The following is a 15,358-nucleotide window of genomic DNA, read 5'->3' on the forward strand; positions in this document are numbered from 1 at the left end:
GAATATCAAGTTTCAGGAAACCTTGGTGAGAATGCCTTTCTCTGGGACTCCCACACTAACAGGAGGGATGGGCACCATCAGATACCTTGGATGCTGCTCTCAGAGTAAGGATGCAGGGGACTTAGAGTCAGCAGCCCCAGCTCCTGCTGGGAGCCTCTCAGCTCCCCCTGTGCTGGTCTGCAGCTGTCAGCATTGCTTTCTGTCTCTAAGACTAGGGACTGAGCCAAGGCTTCAAACATGCTAGGAACTCCCACGGAGCCATAGCTCAGCTACCGCAAACACCGACCTGCTGAGAAGCTGTTTGTGGCTCTATCTACTGTGGCTGTGTGAAAATTTTTATTTTCTGCATTAAAAAGTTCTGATTGTGGTAAAACGTGTGATAGCTTTCTTGTGCTAGTCCCGCTAAGGTAATTCGGTAGCACCAAGTGTATCTTGCTGTTGGACAGTCATTACTATTACCTTCGTCATCTTTTCTTTATGCTATACTGAAGCTCTACCACCATCTTATGCCAGCTCCCTTCTCGCCTGCCTTCAACTCGCAGTAACCACTATTTCAGTTTGTCTCTACCATTGACTGGGTTAGTAAATATCACACGGGTGGAAATCACAGTTATTCGTGACTGACGTATCTCAAGGTTCACCCACAATGAGAGTACCACAACATCCTTGTTTCTTGCTGCCAGCTAATATTCCACTGAGTGCACACATTTTGTTTCTCCACTGGTTTGTGGGTGGACATGTATGCTGTGTCTGTTTTTGGCTGTTATGCATAAAACTGCTGTGAAAAGTATCTATATATGAGTCTTATTAGTTCAGCCCAGAAGCTACTTGTATCCACATGGAGAAAGCTGGCTACACAGTAACTGTTACATGGATAAAGGAATGTTAGGCGACTCCGCTTAACTTCTCCACCAATGTGACATCAGGGCTGCAACTGCTCCTCTCCCCACTAACACTTGTCTTGAAGCTATTTAAGGAAGAACTACATGACCCTGGGAAGAGGCCTTATTACCTCATCTGTATAAAAAGAGGACCATTGGGTTAATGAAACATCAAAGCCAGAAGCTCTGGCCTTTCTAAACAGTTCTGTGCTGCTCAGCACTCCTTCATAACTCCACCCCCAACACCAACATGCCGGCTTGCGAATCCACATGGAGATGGAGTGATACCTAGCGCTGTGTCCCTGTTTCCTGGTGTGTACAGCCCCTCCCTTTCATCCCCATGCCCTCTGCCAGCTACGGAAAACCCAGAGATCCATTTAGAACTGAGGAAGACGGGGATGAACGGTGACACCAAGACCTTGTTGCTTCCTTGTAAGGACTTTATTACCGTGTCACTGAGGTCTCAGGCAGACCCTGAGGCACCTTCGTCTGTCTCAGTTTGGCCTCCTCGTGATTTTTGTAGTGCTTTTCCTTAAACAAGGAAATGTCGAGTGAGCTTTGTACAACATCAGTTAAATGTTTTGACAATAATTTAAAAAAAAATGGTGCTGTCGTCTCACTGGTACAAGGGACCGACAGCAACAGTACATACAGTACAAGGAACAAGTTACAGTGGACTGGACCGACGCACACGCAGGCAAGGGCAGGGACAGAGCAATGTATGTATGTACAAGTGCCCGAGGACGTGCGGTCAGGCCGAGCGGATGGGTCACGAGGTGTCTTAAGTCCATCTGAAGGGTCCGTACCTTTTCCCAAACGTTAACCTGCATCTTTCCAGATTACAGACACTCTTGTCTTCTGGCCTCTTGGCCTTTTCACGACAAAAAGTTCGCTGAGTTAGACAGTCTGAAGCATGAAATAAAACACTCCTAAAAAAAAAATTAAGACTGGACAAAATAAAATTTAACTTAGAACACTCTGAACAACAGAGAACCCACCGGAGCGGAACAGTGCAGATTTATCAACAAGCAGGCAGGACCGAGGACAAGGGCGCTCGAGAGCTCTTAAAATGTACATTGTTTTTAAAACTCTTAAATCTGTTTATACCTTATTTACCTCTTTTTGTTTAATATACCGTGTGTAAAAAAGATGGAGACAAAAATAGTTTTCTGAGCTATGAAAAAATTATTACAGGCACGTTTACTGCTTCATTCCCGAAACAACTCAGTTTACCGGGTTGAACATTCAGTAGTAGCCGTGTGTTTTTGAAAAACATCCTTTGACCTTGAGAAAGCTACGTCTTTCTTTTGGGGGCGAAGGTTGGTTGAGGGTGATAGTCTGGTTATGCAAATTACAGTGAATTATTCCGGTGAACATCCATGCAAGCTTGCTTCCTGTCATGGGTGTGGCTTCTCCTCAGGTGGGTCCTCCTCACCGCGTTCCTCCAAGGACACTGGGTCTCCGGGTGACTGAGACTGAGAGGCAGTAGGGGAAGGTGGGGCCCAACGGGATGGAAGGCGGCGGTTTGCTGGTCTCTCTGGCCTGGAGAAGCAGGGCTCTAGGGATGGCGCGAGCGCAGAACAAGGCAGTTCCTTCAGAGCCGAGAGAGGGAGATAGCGTTACTCAGACCTGGGGTGTTACTCATGTGGGCAACACCCCAACATACTCCAAACACATTGAAGTCAAATGGACAGAGACCAGGCAGGTTCAGCGTCTGAATGATTACTGCATGCATGGAGTAACTTAAAATGACCGGTAAGACATTCCACATGAATGATTAGTGACGTGACCTAGTGCACTGTGACAGAACATAGCAACTCGATGACTTGTAGGGCATCTCCAGAACTGGGCTGGAACACAGAGAAGATGAAGTAACAACTGGGTCCACCTTGTCCCAGGTTCACCCTTGAGCCTTTGAAGGATCCTTTCAGCTACTGAGCTGGTCTCGAGGGATCTCAGTCTACTGAGGTCCAGGGACCTAGGGTTACATCCAGTTGTATTAGCAACGGGGTTCAAACGGAACTCTGCTTATTCCAAGGTGACTGGCAGCAGGCTAAACAAACTCCCACAAGTTGTGTGTTGGGGGGGAACCCGGTGCATTCAGACATTTTAATCATGTTCCTACAACTAGGGCTTCACCACACTTGTGTTTCAGCCACTGTAACAATCTAAGGGCTGACCATGTGACACACAACCTTCGGCCATGATGCAAGTCATCTGTGGCCTCTTGCTTGTTTAAAAGGAATGTAAGGTTCCGTGTCCTTCACCTGCGTGTCGGGGACCGGGGATGAGGAAAGCTGCGTCACACGATGTGTGAATCATGGACGGTGTCGTGGAATAAGGCCCCGTGAGAAGTCAGGAGGTGAAACACAAGAGTTAGACGTGACTAACAGTGAAAGACCCCTGGATGAAGAGACAGTGAGGGGTGGAGGAGCAGAGGCTGTGTCCAGTGGACGGGCGATGATGGCTCTTGGGGGGGGAGATGAAATATGGCAGCCGATGCCTGGAGATGGCCAGTGAGGATGGCATGACCCAAGAGCAGCCCCAAGAGCAGCAAGGCACCCAGCAAGAGCAATGGAGTAATAGGGCAGTCTTTCCCTTATTCCTGAGGGGCCAGCAAAAAAGGAAATAACACTGAGAGTATTCCATCAGATGTTTGGCAGGCATCTTACCTGACCTAGGAGGGGCCTCCCTGGGCCCTTATGCAGATGGTACCCTGACAGACAGAATGTACTTATAGCTACCGCATTCAAATCAGCGTGCTGCCTGAAACTGTCTCACTACGTCATCTCATAGTTCGGGGAGAAGGGTAGGGATGGTCTGAGAAATCTGTGTCCTCGCACCCACTACTGTCAGAGTGAACACGTGCATCTATAATAAATGTTGGAGTGGCTTCAGGGTTATCTAGCCGATCTTCCTTCTGAGGGTGAATGGGAGCAAGCTTTTCTCAGAGGTCACCCCACCCTCCTCACTAGCATCGAAGGTTTGCGCAGGAAAAACCATGCAGCCTTGCTATGCAGAAAATGAACATTTTCCTTATAAGAGCACCAGCACACAGACAAGCAACGTTGTCCGGAATCCAGAAGCCAGTGAGGTGGCTGTGTGGAAATGGCTTTCCCTGACACTTTCTTGGCTGTTTCCCCCACCCTGCTATGGGGACACACCTTGTATGTGATGGTCGCTGTGTCTCCCCCAAGACATTGTTATGTACACCAGGCTGGCCTCAAACCCAGATATCCTCTGCTTCCGCCTCTGTAACGCTGGGATAAAGGCGTGCGCCACGCCGATTAATAAGTGTGGCTCTATTTTTATTATTAACTTCGGGTAGATCAGGAGGCTGACTGCATCCTTAACTCGACCCAAAATGCATCCTTTCTTACGGTCTCACTCCATCCAGGCTCTAATGGCTGTGCACAGAGGTCTCAAAAACACCCGGAGCAGGAATGTCTGTTACGATTCATTCAGTTCCTTCTTATCAAGAAACTAACTTCTTCACGGTTGGACTCACTTGGAAGGACAAGAGACTTTTGGGTCTGCCCTTGATTCATATTTGTTTGAAAAACAAGAGAGAGAAGGCTCAGCACATGATGCACGCCATGCCCCAGCACACGGCAACACCGAAACGCCAGTGAGCAGTGGTGGGTAAGTCTAAAGCCAAAGACTCCCACAGGAAAAGACAGACTCCCGAGTGGTCCCTCCTGGCCAGGGCTTCTCTGTTCAACTGCGCGAGAGGAGAAACTTTAGCAGTACCCTATATCCTAAGTAGTTCACCCCAGAGGTGGGCAAAATGGGGTGTGTGAGCTCAGTGTCTGTCCCCTGGGGGTGAGTGGATGTCCACAGATGATGATGATGGATGCCGAGCGCCAACCACAAGCACCTCAGCTACACACACAACTCCGTGGGCGGGTGGAGGCGGGAAGAAGCACTTACAGTGTGAGGCAGGCAGGGCTAGAGTCCCCACGGGGCAGTTAGTAAGACAGTTTGGTTCTGGACAGACGGACAGAGAGAGAAAGAAGAGAAAAAAATAAACAAGTCGGTTGGAAAGTATGTTGAAAACAAAACAATACAAATATAGGCCCTGCTCCAAGATGGCCTCCAGGAGGGAATGCTGTCCTCTGGGTTCACTCGGAGGGAGGCCAGGCAGAAGGAGACCGTGGCTCAGCTCATAGGATTGTCTTCCGCTGTGAGCCAACACACTGGAGGAAGCAGAACTGAGGGGCAGGGGCCTCCCAGCTCTCTGACAGCACTTCCATGGCAAAGGCCCCCCCCCGGGGGGGGGGGGGGACAATAGCATGGCTGGTTACACAGTCTGGTTTGTTCTGATCACAAGAGGCAGGCCAGGGTCCCTTGAGGGGTGAGAGGGAAGCAGGGGAGAAACATTTTCTGTCTCTCAGATGTTGAGATCCTAGTAACGATACCACACAGGGTGCTTGGCACAGGCTAGGAAAAACACCAGCGACTCTGCTTATCTGGGTGTGAAAACCACACATTCACCAAGAGATGTAACGTGATTTCCAATGGGACTACTATGAGGGGTCAATCCAAACAGGAATGATTGATTCTCCTGGCATCCAGACTGTGCAAACGTCTGAGAGAAAGGGGAGAGAGCATGTCTTCTGTGTTACATTAGCAGGTTGCTCTAAACACCATCAAGAATACAAACGGTCTTTGCTGCCCCAAATAAATCTCTCTGGTCTCTAATGAGTAGACACTTAGGATAGCCAATTGATGATGCCCTATAGGAAGCTGTCTTAGCTGAAGGCACATACAAACACACCCTCCCAAGCCACGAGAACTTATCTGAGGGTTCCTGAGGTTCAGTGGTAAACTTTGGAGGTTTAGATGAGAGAAGACACCATTTACTACCTGAGAACTCTTACCCTACGACATCCATTCTTTTCAGAGTGTGTGACCAACCTGTCCTGACACCGTAGACCTTGGGAAGGGGCAGGTCACGGAACAGCTGTTTCCATAGGTGACTGTCAAGAGTCCACATTGGCCTGACCTACTTCTGGTTAGAACTCTGTTTTGAGTTAAGTGTTCCTTTAAGGGCTGGATGGGGAGCTTAGTCATTTCTCCCCTGTGAGTAATTTGAGGGAGACAAAGAAAATACACCTTTCTCTTTCTGTCATCAGGAAGCCAGGCCTGGTGCCATGCAGGGAGTGGTGAGTAAGAAGCCTGGGAGTATTCAGCTGTGTTCCGACCGCTGCCCTTGCTGTATGTGGGCTGGGCTTGGTCGATGCTCACGAACATGCATGCATCCGGGATCCTAGGACTTGCAGTCCTGTGACTGCTTACTAGTCAGACCTACTCTGTCAGCACCGCAGTGACAGTGAGGCATAAACCCTGTCACCACTCCTATTATCAGGTTGCTTCCTGTTGCTGTGGACATAGGACCATAGGACTTCTTTCCCTTTGAGTCAGGTTCTCATTACGTAGCTTTGGATGGCCTAGACCTCAAAGAGCCACACCTTCCTCTACCTCCCAAGTGCTAACGTAGTATGATATCACGCCTGTGAGAGCCCTTGTATGCTTGTGTCTTTTGTTTTGTGTTTATGTTTGTTTTTGGTGCAAGGGTACATGTGGGCATCCGTATCAGGAGAATCCAGTGCTGACAGATTTGTGTCACCATTGCCACGTTCTATTGCGGCACACTTTTTCCCCCAACAGTATCTATTACCTGATTCCAATGAAAATGGTTGGTTTAAAAGATGACAAACTGCTGGTCTGTACTGAGGTGGCCTGAGAATCCACACGCCGTTCTTGTAGTTCCCAAGGAAAGAATTTGGTGTCCGTTATCCAAACGCACTGAAACACGCCCCTCATGCAACCACACACAAAGAGCTGCAGTGCATAGAGATCCTGACAGACAGACACACATGCACAGCTCCTGCTTACTGAGTTTCTACACTTGCACCATACCACACATACAGAGCAAACGCACATCAGACCAGGGCATGGAGCTGGGACAAGACCCAGCTCAGGACTCTGGGGAGTTACAGTAAACCTGCTTATGAGGTACTCTGGGTTTGTCTCTCTGCCTGTTCTGTCCCATCCTGACTCCATTCCTGCCCAAGCTACACAGACTCCTGGAACCGCTGCCCAGGGTCCACTGTGGGCGTCCTATGCTGGGCAGCCTAACGGAGAAGGGAGCAGTTACCCAATTTACCTCCATGGATCCTGGTTCAGCTGGCACTGCTTCTCCAGGGTGGCTGTCGCTGGTGAGACCTGAGGAGCCATGGGTGGCTTGCTTCCTCTCCTCCTTTAAGGCATGCTCCAACAACTTTTTGTTGAGGATCCGGGCCACGTTCTCAGTGAGCGTGTAGCCAGGGGGTGCAGATAGGTCCTGTCTCACTGGTGTGCTTTCTCCACCATCCTCCCTGTACATCTCTGAGCCTACCCCTAGGGGGCTGGGCGACCTTCCTCGGGAACTGGTGCCTGTTTCCTGGCCTGGACCCAGCTCCTGTCGAGGTTCTGCTGATCGAGATCGGCTCCCGGCCCTCACCCCGACCGGACTGTGGTCGATGATGTTGAAAAGGCTGGAGAGGCCATCATTGATGGTGGTGTGCACAGGGCTCTCCCTCGTGGTAGTGGAGCGGGCCCAAGCCGACTCACTGAACCCTTTCTGGGGCATGCCTGGTGAGGTCCTGCTGTTTGGCTGGTCAGCTTTTGAGGGGGGCTTTCTCTGAAGTTTGGGAGAACCGTACTTTGGGGAGCAGCAGGTGCGTTCAAACTTGGCCTGCACCTTCTCAATGGCGGGGGCCACCTGTCTGCTCCTAAGGCTGCGGGAAGGAGAAGACACAGGTGTGGTGCCACCTCCGGCTTTTGGCGTGAGACACTTGTGGGGGCTGCTGGTGACACCACTGGCACGCAGGGCCTCAGTCTGCAGGCCCACACTGATTGTCTGGATGGTCTGTGTCCCTGCTGTCCTAGACCCATTGGTCTGGCAAGCCATGTCCCTGACTTGGGGTTCGGCAGGACCAGAGCACATGGCATTCCTGACGGAGAAGGCCACCTCCTTCATGTCATCACTCATGTTCCTAGACATATCTAGGCTGTTCAGAGGGGAGGCAAATCCCAGGGAGGGGCAGAGAGGTCTGTCGAGGGGGCGGAGAGACCCCTCCACACAGTCTCGGGGGTGTCTGGGTGGGGTGCAAGGCCACCTGTTGAGCACAGGTTCTGGATGACCACCCTTGGCATCTGCCAGGTTCCCTCTTGCTCTGCTCATGGGAAAGGGGCCCTCAGGGTCCACTCGGCTCCTGCCCTCACCACCTGATGCTATACTGTCAACCCGGCGGATGGCAGGCGGGCTGTGCAGCACATGCACCCCAGACTGCTCGGTGAGGACATGGGTCCGCAGTGGCTGCTTCTGGCAGTGCTCTGGGCTGGTCATGGTGTCTGTAGTCATGGTGACACTTGTGGTCAGGTACCAGGAGGAGTCGGGACAAGGCTCCGCTGTGGCCTCGTGCCCTACCCGACCCACCTCGGTCCTGTCTGCCCAGAGGTCTGGAGGCCGATCCGCCCCAGCCCTGGGGGATGTGTAGTCCCAGTCTTTGCTGTTGAATTCTTCGATGTACTTCAGGTCATCGGGGGACAAGGGTGGAGTGACATCCTCCCTGCTGCTGGCAGATGGTAGGCCCTTCTCAGGCAGGAACGGGGAGACGTCCATCAGACGCTGGAACTCAGACATACAGGACACAGACACTGCCCTAGGGAAAGATGCAGAACCGGTGTCAGCTCCTGGGTCATGCTCTGCACAGGACAGAGCCACGGAGGTGCCTGCTTCTACCTCTTAAAGCGTGGGCCGGCCACTTGATATCCTCTGAGTGCTGATATGCTCACCTGATGAATGCCCGTGTCTTTACTGTCCTCTATAAGTGACAAACTCCCTTAGATCCACGGACAGTGGGAAAGGAGAAGACAAGTGTGACAAGGCAATAGCTGGACTTGGTAGCCAATGGGTATGAGCGTGGGTGTGGCCTCAACACTGATGTTTTAACTCTGCCCGTTTCGATCCGACCTAAATTGATTGTGTTCCACAATCACAGAGGTGGTGGGTGGCATACTGCACAAGTCAGGAGGTGGCTGGGGCCTTCATGCAGTCGGTCTATCCACCAGGGCAAGCATAGGTGGGAGCTGGATGTTCCCGCCACCTGAGGTGACAGAACCTGTGTGACTTGGAATCTCCAACTGCAGCCCAAGTAGGAGGCAAGATGGACACCATCACACTAGATTAGTTTCCCCTCACCTGATAGAGTTTATAGCTAGGGTTCTAGCACAGCCCTAGCCCTACAGAACCTGTTAATAAGTAAGCCAGGCTGGGCTACCCTGTGAACCAGCGTGTCCTCTCAGTGGTGGCTACACAGAACGGTCAGTGGAAACAATGGGTGGGGGCTTCCTGGTTCTGGGATGAGCTGGATGGAGGAGCTTGGAGATAAGTAAGAATAGAGGGACACTTAGAAGGAGCCATGTTGGAGACATAATAAGACTGGGACTACTGGAAGCATGTCTGGGCACCTCCTGATGCAGGAGGTGTGGCAGGACCCACCATATTGTTAGAAGTCAGGGGCCGCACAGCCAGGGAGGGGTCAGTGGTTTTGCACTGGACATTTAGATGCTATTTATAGATTATAATCTGTAATTGACTACTTTTGAAATTGAGAGAAGCCAGTAAAATATAAAAACACGGTTATCATGCAAAAAGGCAACAGAACGGTGGGAGGCCTGGGTTATCAGAAGCAAAGGGCTCCAAGCCTTCACCTTCAACACGAAGCTAAAGCTGCTGTGTGGATGGGGGAGAGCAGTCGGTGGAGTGACAGCTACGTGCTACTCCTCTGTGTCAGATACCATTGACTTCCTACAAGTCCATACACAGAAGCTACACAGAGAAAAGAGAAACTGAAGCTCTCCTGTTTATGGCTGTGGAAACTTGAGGCCCAAAGCACTTAAGTCCCAGACCCACGGGAACAGATCATTAAGAGGCATATGCAAATTGCTCCTAGAGTCCAAGCCCACAAGTAGACTTTCGGTTGCCTGGGGAAGACTGGAGAAGGGCAGATCCATGCCTAGGCAACAATCTCGGTTGTGTGGACAACAGCCGTCAGGGGCTGACACAGAGACAGTCATTTACAGCATCCAAGTTCACTGGACAATTAAGGATAAAGGTGAAGGTGGCAAACTGCCAGAGACACAGCAGCTGGAAATAAAATGTATCCATCTGCAGAGGGAAGAAAGGCAAGACCTGAGAGCTCATGTATCCATCTACAGAGGGAAGACAGGCAAGACCTGAGAGAGCTCATATATCCATCTACAGAGGGAAGACAGGCAAAATCAGAGACTCGCAAGCAGGGAGCTGGTATGTGACTAACATGGGTAGCAGCCCCAGTCCATTTCCCTCAGGAAAGCCTTTAACAACAAATCCTGTTTACAGCAAGTACAGCGCCTCACAGATGGAGAGGCTTTCTGAACTTCGAGAGAAGAAAGTTTGCCTTGGATCATTTAATAGCTGGCCTTTCCGTACATGGAATATGAAGTTCTTATCCTAAATCACATACCAGCGTGTGTTGCCTTTTTGTTGCTGTAACTAAAAACCAAGCATGTTCACAGGATGAATAATTTAAAAGCAATCCATTTACTTACCTTTGAAGATTTCCTTTGCGACTTTCTTCTTCCTGTAAAGGGAAACAAATACTTGTTGGAATCACTCGATTTTGGCTTCCTAGGAATCCTGTCTGTGCTAACGCGACTAGTTCTGCTCTGCTCCCTTAAGATGTGGTTTTGAATGCTCACTCAGGCCAGGTCCTAAGTCACTGCCCTGAGCCCTTTGAAGTCGAACAGTAAAAGCAGCATCCGAAGCATCATGGGAAGGTAGGAGCTTCTGTAGTCTTACCTCCCAGGAAGGAGGAGCTAAGTGAGAAAAGTAAGATAGTTGAGTAATCAGCCCTCCTGCGTTCCTGTGGAGACCTCCCAACTTTATGGAGTTCAAAGAACTGTCAATCCTGAGTGTGTGTGTGTATGTGTGTGTGTGTGTGTGTGGGCGCGCGCGCTCGTGTGTCTGTCTGTGTTGGGGTGGGAACAGAGGGTAACAGTGAGGAGAGAGTTTGTAGCTTGACATCCTCTGGTCTAAATCTTACCGTGAAGGTTGGTGTGGCATCTTTGGGGCCAGGACCCCTGCTTGCTTTTAAACATTCTTAGCTACAATCCAAAGACTAACAGCACCGAGAACAGTGCTGGCCAGCAGCACCACAAACGCACAGGTTGTCTGTCTATTAGGAAAGGACTCTCGAGCTGACACGGCTTGTAAGAAGCAATCCCTTGAGAGTAATGGAACCATGTCTCTCTGGACAGAAAGACTGAAGGGTGCCCCTCCTCACAGACATCGTGTCTCTGTTTCCGTTGTGTAGAGGAATAAGGTTCCCACTCTGACCTTGTGCCCTGTCTTCTATGAGACTGGACAGTAGAGATTGCCTGCAGATCTGTGGGCAGGGCGGACGAACATCCTACCGCCCGATACACACTACTGGGAGTAAGGCGCTGACCTCATTGACTGCACGGTTGGGCATCCCTCAACCCGGAAGGTTGGAATATGGAGTACTTCAAAATCTGAAAAGCTTTCAGTTCTGACCTTTGTTTCACACATGAAGTAACCACATTGAATAAGATAACTTTTAGGCTACGTGTGTAAGGTGAATATGAACCTTAAAATGATTTCTGTGTTTGAATTGACTCCGATCCCTAAGTCACCTTATATGTATACATAAATATCCCAAACCTGGAAGAATAGGAAATCTGAAACCCTGTGGTCTCTGCATTTTGAATCAGGTGCATTCAAGTCACGTAACGTCTCCATATTTCAACACTACCAGAGACAAGACCCTGTAAGTATGAAGTATTTGAAAGAACGCCATTCAGTATAACCTCCGTTAACTGGTTCACATACAATGATCCCTAGATGTGTCCTTGTCCAATCATCCCTGTTTTATTGAGATAGGGTCTCACTATCCCTAAAACGAGGTTCTAAAAAGACATCATCACAGGGGAAAAAGTGATCTATGTCGCAGATATTTGGTGGCTCTCTTAATTCATTCATTCGGCAATCTAATTGTTGGATTTTTTTTCTCCCTTCGCCCAAAATTACATATAGTGGCTGCCATTTAGTGATAGCTATTAAGTGTTAAGAAATTTCTTAATACAGAAAGACTTCTCAGCTGTTAGCTTTCCAGAATCAGAAAACTGTACTAAGATATCAAGAAAACTTGAAAAATATACTTTTATTTTGTCTTTTGTATTTTGTATTCTCTCAAGAGTTGTCACATTATAGGGGACCACAGTCCAGCATTTCAGCAGGATTGAGGTCAGGCCCACCAACAGCCATCACATCACTAATGCCGATAGTTCACGCGGCTCAATGCACAGGTTGTCTGGGGAACTTGATGAGCGCTAGACACTGGCCGCACCTAAGGACACCGCCCTCCAGCCATTAGGAACCTCAGGGGACAAACGCAGGCTGACCTCCGCAAGGCAGTTCCTGAGGGGTGGCGGGTCCTCTGAATCATCATCCAGGGACAAAGCGTCCAAGTACAGGTTCTCGCTGGCTGAGCACCTGTCCGACTCCTTCAGTTTGGAGAGCGGCCGGTCTTCAAAAGGGATGGAGTCAGTGTCTTCACAGGGCCACATGGACACAGGACGGGACGGGTGTAGGCTTCCTTGGTGTGGGTAAGGGCGGTTGTCATCTTCTCTTGGGCTGCAGAGGAAACTGCCGCTTCTCCGGGGACTTTTCTCTTTCTGTAACTGGGGGTGTTAAAAACAGAAACAATCAGCTTCTGGTTTTCGGCGTGACAATCTCTCTGAGACCACCCTTTCCCGCTGCTTCGAGTTGCCTGTGTCTATCTGAAAAGACTTGGCTGGAAGAAAACATTCTTACAGTTCTGACCTTAGTTACAAAATGTCCCTCAAGATCGCATATGCTTTCTGAAGGAAAGCGTGCTTTACCAGGGCTGTGGAAACTGTGTTTACCATGCAAGCCTTCCTGGTGCAAATATTTCTGTTTGGAGGGGCCTTTGCTGTGGTTGTATAATTTACTGTGCTCATGGGAAATTAGAATTTTTTTTAAGTTTAATGGGAATAAACATCAGGTTTAATACTTTCATTTGCAACTACCACCAGGACTTCAGTTACGCTCCACAGAGTACTTTCGTGGATGGCAAACTCCTGAGGTGAACCACATTTTCCCTAACTGATTCAAGGCGGATAACAAATTCTATATTTAACTCAAGGGATTGAACTGGATTAGAGCCACGCAGTGCTAAAAGATGGCTTTAACTCTGCTCCAGACGGCTAAAACGTAACTGTGCAGACGGCTAGGTACGGCGCGCTTGCTGTTCTAGCTTGGGAAACTGGAGTATTCACGGGCAAGCACAGATCGCTCGGAGAGAGGCTGGAGATGAAGGGGTTGGGCATAAAGCCGCTGGGGATGCACGTGCCTAACACTTGCAAAGCCCTGCTCCAAATCCCAGCGCTCAGAGATGGCAGGGTGTAGCTGTGGTCGTGTGGCTTGCTGGCTAGCCAGCAGAAGTAATTTCTCAGCTGTTACTTAGCTCATTGGAGATGAGCAGACAGGTGAGTCGGCATAGGGGACTGGTAGATACAGACATAGCCATTTAAAGTCACAGAGGAGTGTCAGGATGTCCCAGGGGTGTGCCTCATAGTCCGCACCACCCCCACCCCTACAAACACTTATTGAAGCTACAATGGAGGCTTGAAGGCATATTCACCTAGGACTTCCCAGTGAGATCTTTACTGGCATGTGCTCCTAGATTGACTATTCTCTCGAATAAGCAAATTTTCTAATGAAACCCAAAGTGGCAATTGGATTTCATCCGAAACAGTGGCCGACTAGAGATTTCCAGTTCTCAAGCGCTGAGACGGTGGAAGAATTTCTTTTTTTTTTGGGGGGGGGGTCTTTTTTTTCGGAGCTGGGGACCGAAGAATTTCTAAAACCCCCTCAAACCCGATCAGACGGTTTTCCAGAGCACCTTTACAGACTGCCTCTCTGCACCCAGTTTGAACCTACATCTGTAAGCTTGCAGAAGTGCGGCCTGTGGCCCATCGGGAAGAAGCTGCACAGGACAAAACGACCCTCTACTCAGATTTTTCCCCCTCACTTTGGAGGTGTTCACACAGAAAGCTCTTAAAGACGGGGCATCTGCAGCAAAAATTTAGGTGGCAACCTGCAGCAGGTTCGCCATTAAATCGGGGAATAAACCGATCTCTCTGGGTTCGAGCTCAGCTCCTTCTGTCTCTTTTCCCCCTCCCTCTCTTCCCGGTTCCCTTGATGATGCTAAATGCTTCGCTTAGGAAAGTTACATAAAAAGGGAAGCTTATTATTATATCCCTCTACCGCATGTCAGTGCCATTCGAGTTCCAACACACGATCATCTCCCAAGTTATTTTGGGCGAGGAAAAAGATGCAAGCGTCACGATGGAAGCCGCAAATGTGTGCCGAGGGTGTGTGTGTGAAGGGGACGACTAAAGAGGAGAGCTGTGAGCAGACGCGTTCTAACTCAGTAAAGTGGGACTTCAAAAGTACACCCGGGCAGCCAGCAGCAGTCCGCACTGGGCCTGCTAAGTATCAGGTTTCCTTTATTAAAAAAAAGAGAGGGGGAGGGGGGGAGTGCGCTGGAGTGGCTGGAGCTGGCCTTCCCGGCTGCTGAGATGCCTGTGCACTGCTGTAACGGGCCCTTGGCGGGTAAGGTTTCCCAGGCCTGCGTACCTACTACTGTACTTTCAATCTGCAGCAGAACAGCATTCAGTGCAAACAGGAAATCGAACAGGTTCTATGTCTCAAGACTGTCACCTCACAACTGGGTGAGAAGAAGGAGGTCACCCCAGAACAGGTTTTAGAGGGTGGGCCGGCCGTTCAGGTTTTGAAGGTAGCTAACTTAGCTGCCTATGTACCTGGATAGATAGATAATGCTCTGTGGCTGTGATCTGGGAGCTGATCCGTCCTATGGAGAAATCTAGTATGACTACGTAAAAGCTAACGACCCCACCCCCAACCCCAGTCAAACGTGGGTAGGAGATAAGAGGTCTTCTGCTAGGATAGATGAGACACGCTGAGTGACCTTAGCCACAGTTCCACGGTCGTTCACCATACGCGCCGCCTTGTGCGGGGCAGGAATTAATGTGGTAGTTTAACGACACTGGAAAAGCACGAAGCACGTGTTCTGGAAGTGGAAAATGGATTTAGTGCCACTTCTTTGACTGTATCAAGTTATCACAGCCAAGGTTATACGGCTTCTCGGGGAGTCAGATATCAAGTGGGTGCTGTGGGGGATATTCAGTTACATATTCGGTTCATCTATGGAATGTACACCTAGACATTAAACCAGCAAGCAACTGGGTGAGCAATGAAGCCCCATGTGTGCTTCCACTTGTGCAAACATCTCCATGGGCGCTCGCTTCAGCCAAAGTCCTCT

The 15,358-nt window shown here is 49.8% G+C and overlaps 1 protein-coding gene across 12 annotated transcripts in view; it reads right to left on the reverse strand.

Annotated features, from left to right (window-relative positions):
• Window positions 1-1,300: 1,300 nt before the first annotated feature.
• The window catches only part of Mtcl1 (microtubule crosslinking factor 1), a 120,682-nt gene continuing 106,624 nt past the window's right edge, over window positions 1,301-15,358 (reverse strand). For 4 of the 12 annotated variants that reach the window (XM_087566571.1, XM_087566569.1, XM_087566570.1 and 1 more), the window contains 5 exons: window positions 12,393-12,671; window positions 10,521-10,552; window positions 7,051-8,590; window positions 4,812-4,868; window positions 1,304-2,473 (listed from right to left, as the gene is read on the reverse strand). In XM_087566571.1, the coding sequence (XP_087422697.1) occupies window positions 4,830-4,868; window positions 7,051-8,590; window positions 10,521-10,552; window positions 12,393-12,671 (1,890 nt within the window). In that variant the 3' untranslated portion in view covers window positions 1,304-2,473; window positions 4,812-4,829. 12 annotated transcript variants of the gene reach the window in all.

The sequence above is a fragment of the Rattus norvegicus genome, chromosome 9 (assembly GCF_021556685.1).
Source record: "Rattus norvegicus strain SHRSP/BbbUtx chromosome 9, alternate assembly SHRSP_T2T, whole genome shotgun sequence".
Lineage (NCBI taxonomy): Eukaryota > Metazoa > Chordata > Mammalia > Rodentia > Muridae > Rattus > Rattus norvegicus.